The 8,753-nt window shown below is 47.0% G+C and overlaps 1 protein-coding gene across 4 annotated transcripts; it reads right to left on the minus strand.

The window, feature by feature from the left end:
• Positions 1-1,443: 1,443 nt before the first annotated feature.
• LOC117752822 (microfibril-associated glycoprotein 4-like) lies at positions 1,444-7,667 on the minus strand. 4 transcript variants are annotated; one of them, XM_034570479.1, is made up of 7 exons: positions 7,521-7,667; positions 5,519-5,619; positions 3,319-3,477; positions 2,718-2,756; positions 2,550-2,646; positions 2,247-2,417; positions 1,444-1,865 (listed from the first exon to the last, which is right to left on the minus strand). In XM_034570479.1, exons 2-7 carry the CDS (start codon positions 5,585-5,587, stop codon positions 1,603-1,605), a joined length of 798 nt encoding a protein of 265 aa, XP_034426370.1. In that variant the 5' UTR covers positions 5,588-5,619; positions 7,521-7,667; the 3' UTR covers positions 1,444-1,602. The 4 variants fall into 4 exon arrangements, with proteins under 4 accessions (XP_034426370.1, XP_034426369.1, XP_034426372.1 ...); XM_034570478.1 differs by having other exon boundaries at positions 5,519-5,631; positions 7,521-7,656; XM_034570481.1 differs by lacking the exon at positions 3,319-3,477.
• Between the last annotated feature and the right edge of the window lie 1,086 nt (positions 7,668-8,753).

Raw genomic sequence — 8,753 nt, forward strand, 5'->3', positions numbered from 1 at the left:
ACATGAGACATGTGAGACACGTGAGACACATGAGACAAGTGAGACACATGAGACAAATGAAGACACGTGAGACACATGAATACACGTGAGACACGTGAGACACCTGAAGACACGTGAGACACAGGAAGACACGTGAGAAACGTGAATGAGACATATGACGACACATAAGACACATGAAGACACATGAAGACACATGGGACACATGAGACACATGAAGACAAATGAAGACACATGAGACATATGAGACACATGAAGACACATGAGACACATGGAGACACATGAAGACACATGAGACACATGAAGACACATGAGACACATGAGACACATGAAGACACATGAAGACACATGAGACACATGAAGACACATGACATATGAAGACACATGAAGACACATGAAGACACATGACATATGAAGACACATGAATGAGACATATGAAGACACATGAAGACACATGAAGACACATGAAGACACATGAGACACATGAAGACACATGAAGACACATGAGACACATGAAGACACATGAAGACACATGACATATGAAGACACATGAATGAGACATATGAAGACACATGAGACACATGAAGACACATGAAGACACATGAGACACATGAAGACACATGAAAACACATGACATATGAAGACACATGAATGAGACATATGAAGACACATGAGACACATGAAGACACATGAAGACACATGAAGACACATGGAGACACATGAAGACACATGAGACACATGAAGACACATGAGACACATGAGACACATGAAGACACATGAAGACACATGAGACACATGAAGACACATGACATATGAAGACACATGAAGACACATGAAGACACATGACATATGAAGACACATGAATGAGACATATGAAGACACATGAGACACATGAAGACACATGAAGACACATGAAGACACATGAGACACATGAAGACACATGAAGACACATGAGACACATGAAGACACATGAAGACACATGACATATGAAGACACATGAATGAGACATATGAAGACACATGAGACACATGAAGACACATGAGACACATGAAGACACATGAAGACACATGAGACACATGAAGACACATGAAAACACATGACATATGAAGACATATGAATGAGACATATGAAGACACATGAGACACATGAAGACACATGAAGACACATGAAGACACATGAGACACATGAAGACACATGAAGACACATGAGACACATGAAGACACATGAAGACACATGACATATGAAGACACATGAATGAGACATATGAAGACACATGAGACACATGAAGACACATGAAGACACATGAGACACATGAAGAAACATGAAGACACATGTGACACATGAGACACATGAAGACACATGAAGACACATGAAGACACATAAGACACATGAATGAGACATATGACGACACATGAAACAAATGAAAAGACACATGAGACAAAGACATCAGGTCACATCAGATTTTTTGCGTCTCGTTTATTGAGGACATGCAGCAGGCGATGATTGACATCAGGGTTCAAACGTGTGATTTCTTTTGACTTTGACTGATGAAAGCGACAGATGTTGAGACAGATCAACATCTGGTCTGCTGCTGCTCCTGGAAAGTTACTCAGGCTGCACAGGACGGACCTTCATGACGATGGACTTCACAGAGTAGTCATGGGTGTTTTTCCAAGTGACCCATGAAACTCCAACAGCATAGGGAGTCTTCTCCTGTCCCCAGCGGTAAACCCCATTAGGGTTTGCTTGGTGACAGTTGTTGTACCAGAAACCTCCCATGAAGGTTGAGGCACAGTTCTCAGGCACTGTGTCCTGGTCTCTGTCAAAGGTGGAGAACTTCATGCCATTGTGTGTCATCATGGAGTCTCCTACAGAGACACAGAGAAGACACAGAGAAGACACAGAGAGGACACAGAGAGGACACAGAGAAGACACAGTGTTATAGACTGAAAATATCTGTAATCAACGAGGGATTTGTCTGAAGGAAACATGTCTCTGTCTGTCTCTGTCTGTCTCTGTCTGTCTCGGTTCGATGCCGTCTCTCAGGAGGAGTGTCCATGGAAAAGATTTTAAATAGTTTTCTTTTGACTCAACAAAAGAACAAAAACATTTTTATTTTCCAGAATGAAAGATGATGAATGTTACACACACACACACACACACACACACACACACACACACACACACACACACACACACACACACACACACACACACACACACACACACACACACACACACACACTTACCTGCTCCTTTATCTGTGAATCCAGACACACTCAAGTTGTATCCGTTACACTCAGAGTCGACGGAGAACATCCTGTAATGCGCGGACGCTTTATTTCCCTCAAAGTCCTCCATGTCCACCTGTAACTCAAACTTCGTGGGTCCTGAGGTAAGATAGTGGAGGTTGTCCAGACCTGTGACCACACACACACACACACACACACACACACACACACACACACACACACACACACACACACACACACACAGTTGAAGGGGGTTGTGTATTAACAGTTCTCAGCTGTTCCTGTGGTTCCACTTCTCACCGAGCCAGTGTTCTCCCCTCACAGAACCAAAGCCGACCTTGTACTGAATCCAGGGCCGGTAGAAGTTGACGGTTCCATCCATCCTGGTCTGAATCACCTGAGCAGGTAAACAGTGGAATATGAATCTGACTGATTTGACGCTTATTGAAAGTCAGTAAAAATACTCACTGTCCAGGCTGATTGGTTTGGACTCATCTGACAGTACACCTGCAACACATCAGTACATGTGATCAATTCAAATGTTTCACTCACGTCTTTTTCACTTTCAACACGTTAGGTGACACTGACCAATAGAAGCCCAGAGATTCATCTGATACGAGTGATCATGCAAGAATCGAATCTGCTTCATTTAAACGTTTCCTCCTGAAACAGCAGCTGGATGAGAGTGAGTCTGATGTTTAGTGTGAACATGAGAAAGTTTCCTCCTTCACTCCCTGAACGTCTGTTCTCTGTAACTCTGCTGAGTGGGTTCCATCTCCTGTGAGAAGAACTGACTGAGAGTCAGCTTCAACTGTCACAACCAGCTCCAGGTGAAGAGTGAAGCTGAACTGAGATCAGTTAGAAACACTCTGAAGTTATTAAAAACCAGAGTTTATCTCCAAGATTCAGCAGGAAACTTTGAAATATGAAGAATTCTGAACAGCATCAATCCCCTCATGTGGCTGCAGGGGGTGCTGTTGATCAGTATCGGTGACATGTTGCTTTAATGATTCTACGTATGAGAGGTGAACATGTTTCTGTCCAATAATAAAAACACAAGTGGACGTACTTCGACTTGGAGGTTCTCTCCTGCAGGCTGGATTGAGAAGGAGCCGCTCTGGTGGTAATCTCCGATTTCATGGATCTGGCTGCAGTCAGTCGGATATTCTGCGACACGGCAGCTGATCAACGCTGGAGCCAAGAGGAGGAGGAGGACGACTTGAAACAGCTGGAACAGAACAGATGTTTTCAATACTTTGACCTCTTGAGTCATGGGGGTGTGGTCACAGTCAACAGAGGTGGAGCTTATCAAGATAAAGATCCACATAGTTTGTCCCCAAAGCCACAGCTCACAAACCTCTCGACAACAACACAACAGAAGATTACATGTTCCCTGAGTGGAGTATGACAACATGCATGAAACACGCTTATAAAACATGTATGAAACACGCATAAAACATGCATGAAACATGCTTATAAAACATGCATGAAACACGCTTATAAAACATGCATGAAACACGCTTATAAAACACGTATGAAACACGCTTATAAAACATGCATGAAACACGCTTATAAAACATGCATGAAACATGCTTATAAAACATGCATGAAACACGCTTATAAAACACGTATGAAACACGCTTATAAAACATGCATGAAACACGCTTATAAAACACGTATGAAACACGCTTATAAAACATGCATGAAACACGCTTATAAAACACGCATGAAACACGCTTATAAAACATGCATGAAACACGCTTATAAAACATGCATGAAACACGCTTATAAAACATGCATGAAACACGCTTATAAAACACGTATGAAACACGCTTATAAAACATGTATGAAGTACAGAAAAGAACAACTGATGGTCGACCGAGGTTTATGTCCAGACCTGGTCCTGACCTCCCCTAAGTTCTGTTGTTATAAAGTTGAGACATTTACATTAAGTTATTTTCTATTAAGTCGTGTTCAGCGACATCTAGTGGCTCAGATTAAAACTTGTCCATTCAGAGCCACCGTAGAAACATTAGAATTGAGGAGAAATAATCTGTTCACTCACCTTCATCATCAGTGTTGAGGAATTTTTGACATCCCACATAACTGTATATGTCACTATATATTATGTATAGTGTATATTCTATCTGTACAGGAGAATAGAGCCTGTCTGGTTCCACAGATCCTCCTTCTCTCTCTGAGCAGAACCCAGGTCAGGTTATAGATAAAGGACCAACAGGACATTGTAGTGTCTTCACTCAGGGACGTTCAGATCTAACTCAGAGGCTCCAGACAGAGACACCGACTCTTTGTGTGTTTCACCAGACGTGAGGACACAATGTGATTCATGAACACACACTTTACACTGAACTGTCCAATAGAATGCAAACACCTCCATGTAACAGAGAGAGGGACCTTCATGGGTGACGCAGGGTGAGGGAGATATACTGGGAGGCTGTGGGAGACATCTTCAGACTTGGTGGAGACAGTTGCTCATGTTACTCTCTAGCCATCAGTGGTGTATAAAGTACTTGAGTAAAAGTACAGATATCTTCCCTGAAAGTGACTCCGGTAAAAGTAAAAGTCACCCGTAAGAAAATGACTTGAGTAAAAGTCTTAAAGTAGCTCATATTAAATGTACTTAAGTATCAAAAGTAAAAGTACAAGTACCAAAATTAAAAATGCAAAGTGCTTTTTATAGTCTATACAGACACAAAAAAAATAAAATTATTCTCTTCAGGCTTTATTTCTACTAATTATAACAAAAATCTACATATACTGTATAATTTTACAAATTCTGAACCCCAGATGCTGAGGTTCAAATAGTAATGGACTAGTGCATCTGAACTTCTGGGGACAACGAAGAAGCAACACAACAGAATGAACCAGTGCCTCGTGTGTCTGCCTGAGAACACTGATCAACCAGAGTGTAGCTGAAGACGATCAAACTTCACTCTCTAGAGGAAGTTAAACTCTGAACAAGGTTTCTGAAGGTTTCACCTGCGGAGGGATCATCACCGGACCAGCCTGCTCCACCCCGCTCGACCAAGCAGCCCGACCGACCTCCGGACTCTTAGGGCCTCGCGCTGCCCCCCCGACGGCAAACACGCCGCCGTGTTTGCCGTCGGGGGGGGGGGGGCAGCGCGAGGCCCTAAGAGTCCGGAGGTCGGTAAATAAATACTCAAGTAAAGTACAGATATGTGAAAAATCTACTTAAGTACACCTTAAGTTACCTCCCACCTCTGGTTAGTGTTTGTATATTGTTTCACCTTCTGGTCTCCTTGATGCATCAGCTGCTGCCTGACTTCTCCTTTCACCAGCTTCCAGGAAACTTCCATGACAAACAGATTTCTGCTGAAACTGGACTTATCTGAAAATAAAACAAAAACACAGTCAACCAATGAGTGAACTCACCCGTCTCACCTCACCCGTCTCACCTCACCCGTCTCACCTCACCCGTCTCCCCTCACCTGTCTCCCCTCACCTGTGTGAACTCACCTGTCTCCCCTCACCTGTCTCACCTCACCCGTCTCACCTCACCCGTCTCACCTCACCCGTCTCACCTCACCCGTCTCACCTCACCCGTCTCACCTCACCTGTCTCCCCTCACCTGTCTCACCTCACCCGTCTCACCTCACCCGTCTCACCTCACCCGTCTCCCCTCACCCGTCTCCCCTCACCTGTCTCCCCTCACCCGTCTCACCTCACCCGTCTCACCTCACCCGTCTCACCTCACCTGTCTCACCTCACCCGTCTCCCCTCACCTGTCTCACCTCACCCGTCTCACCTCACCCGTCTCACCTCACCCGTCTCCCCTCACCCGTCTCCCCTCACCCGTCTCACCTCACCCGTCTCACCTCACCCGTCTCACCTCACCCGTCTCCCCTCACCTGTCTCACCTCACCCGTCTCACCTCACCTGTCTCACCTCACCTGTCTCCCCTCACCTGTCTCACCTCACCCGTCTCACCTCACCCGTCTCCCCTCACCCGTCTCCCCTCACCTGTCTCCCCTCACCCGTCTCACCTCACCCGTCTCCCCTCACCTGTCTCCCCTCACCCGTCTCACCTCACCCGTCTCCCCTCACCTGTGTGAACTCACCTGTCTCCCCTCACCTGTCTCACCTGTCTCCCCTCACCTGTCTCCCCTCACCTGTCTCACCTCACCTGTCTCCCCTCACCCGTCTCACCTCACCTGTCTCCCCTCACCTGTCTCCCCTCACCTGTGTGAACTCACCTGTCTCCCCTCACCTGTCTCACCTCACCTGTCTCCCCTCACCTGTCTCCCCTCACCTGTGTGAACTCACCTGTCTCCCCTCACCTGTCTCCCCTCACCTGTCTCACCTCACCTGTCTCCCCTCACCTGTCTCCCCTCACCTGTGTGAACTCACCTGTCTCCCCTCACCTGTCTTCCCTCACCCGTCTCCCCTCACCTGTCTCCCCTCACCTGTCTCCCCTCACCTGTCTCACCTCACCCGTCTCCCCTCACCCGTCTCACCTCACCCGTCTCCCCTCACCCGTCTCACCTCACCTGTCTCCCCTCACCTGTCTTCCCTCACCCGTCTCCCCTCACCTGTCTCCCCTCACCTGTGTGAACTCACCTGTCTCCCCTCACCCGTCTCACCTCACCTGTCTCCCCTCACCTGTCTCACCTCACCCGTCTCCCCTCACCCGTCTCACCTCACCTGTCTCCCCTCACCTGTCTTCCCTCACCCGTCTCACCTCACCTGTCTCCCCTCACCCGTCTCCCCTCACCTGTCTTCCCTCTCCCGTCTCCCCTCACCCGTCTCCCCTCACCCGTCTCCCCTCACCTGTCTCACCTCACCCGTCTCCCCTCACCTGTCTCACCTCACCTGTCTCCCCTCACCTGTCTCCCCTCACCTGTGTGAACTCACCTGTCTCCCCTCACCTGTCTCCCCTCACCTGTCTCCCCTCACCCGTCTCCCCTCACCTGTCTCCCCTCACCTGTCTCCCCTCACCTGTGTGAACTCACCTGTCTCCCCTCACCTGTCTCCCCTCACCTGTCTCCCCTCACCTGTGTGAACTCACCTGTCTCCCCTCACCTGTCTCCCCTCACCTGTCTCCCCTCACCCGTCTCCCCTCACCTGTCTCCCCTCACCTGTCTCCCCTCACCTGTGTGAACTCACCTGTCTCCCCTCACCTGTCTCCCCTCACCTGTCTCCCCTCACCTGTGTGAACTCACCTGTCTCCCCTCACCTGTCTCCCCTCACCTGTCTCCCCTCACCTGTCTCCCCTCACCTGTGTGAACTCACCTGTGAGTCAAACTGAAGAGACGTCTTCACCTTCAGAGGAAACAGATAAACTGCTGTTTCTCCTTCTCGTCTTTTATCTGCACACGACTCTGTGACGTCTCATATGTAAACAAACCACCACATATTAGTGTAATGGGGAATTCCCCTGACCAGTGTCTCACTGCTGTGATACTGTCTACCTGACAGGATGGAATCCTTATTTGGCGGTGTCTCACTGCTGTGACCTTGACAAACAGGATGTATGCCCTTATTCTGTGATGTTTCCTTCCAACTGCTACAGCAGACAGACACAGATGATGATTTCATGTCTTTTTTTCATATTATGAAACGCCTCTTTGTATAAGTTCTGGCTTTTGTGAACTTTGGGGCAGTTCCACTTTGAGCACCCGTGCTTGTTGTGTAACCTCTGCAGAGCTTACTATTAAAAAGACTCAAAGGCAACTCCAGTCTGACAATTTCATTATTTCAAACCTCAAGATGTCAGGATTTATGAAGCAGTTGGACCCGGGAGCAGAGTTTAACAAAAAGTGTATTTTTAATGGTAAAAAGTCTTAACAGAAAAATAACAAACGCAGGAATCTCAAAAGTCAAAACTGAAAAAACAAAAGCACACGAGAGAAAACACAGGAGAAGAGGACGGGAGGTCAGGAGACACGGGATACAGAAACACAGGCGATCAGGACAGGACATAATGACGACGATCCGACAAGGACAAAGGGAAAGCACAGAGACTTATATACACACACAGGGAAGGCAGAGGCAATTGGACACAGGTGGAACACATGAGGACTGGTGCAGAAAATCACAGACAGCAAGTGAAGAAAGAAAACACACAAGGAACAGAGACTACAAAATAAAACAGGAAACAGAACACAGGGAGTGGGCAAACCAGAGACACAGGAAACAACTCAGATACAACCATAAACACAAGGATAACCAAGAACACGAAGTAATAATAAAACAGAAAACACTCTTAATAAAGAGGCGGAAACACTAAAACAAAACACTCAAAAATACTAAACCATGACACAAGATGAATTTCCATCACAAACTTGGCGTCACGAACAGGATCCCTTGAAAGATCGTCTGGACCCGAGAAGTTTTCAGTGGCTGATCACCCGGGAGAGAAAATCTTCTGCCTCTACCTCCAACAGTGAAGAGAAGAGAGGGCCGAAACAACTGGGGTTCCGGACCTTCTTCACAGGGATCCAAAGACCTCTCTTTGGTCATCTT

This window comes from Hippoglossus hippoglossus, chromosome 19, assembly GCF_009819705.1.
Source record: "Hippoglossus hippoglossus isolate fHipHip1 chromosome 19, fHipHip1.pri, whole genome shotgun sequence".
NCBI lineage: Eukaryota > Metazoa > Chordata > Actinopteri > Pleuronectiformes > Pleuronectidae > Hippoglossus > Hippoglossus hippoglossus.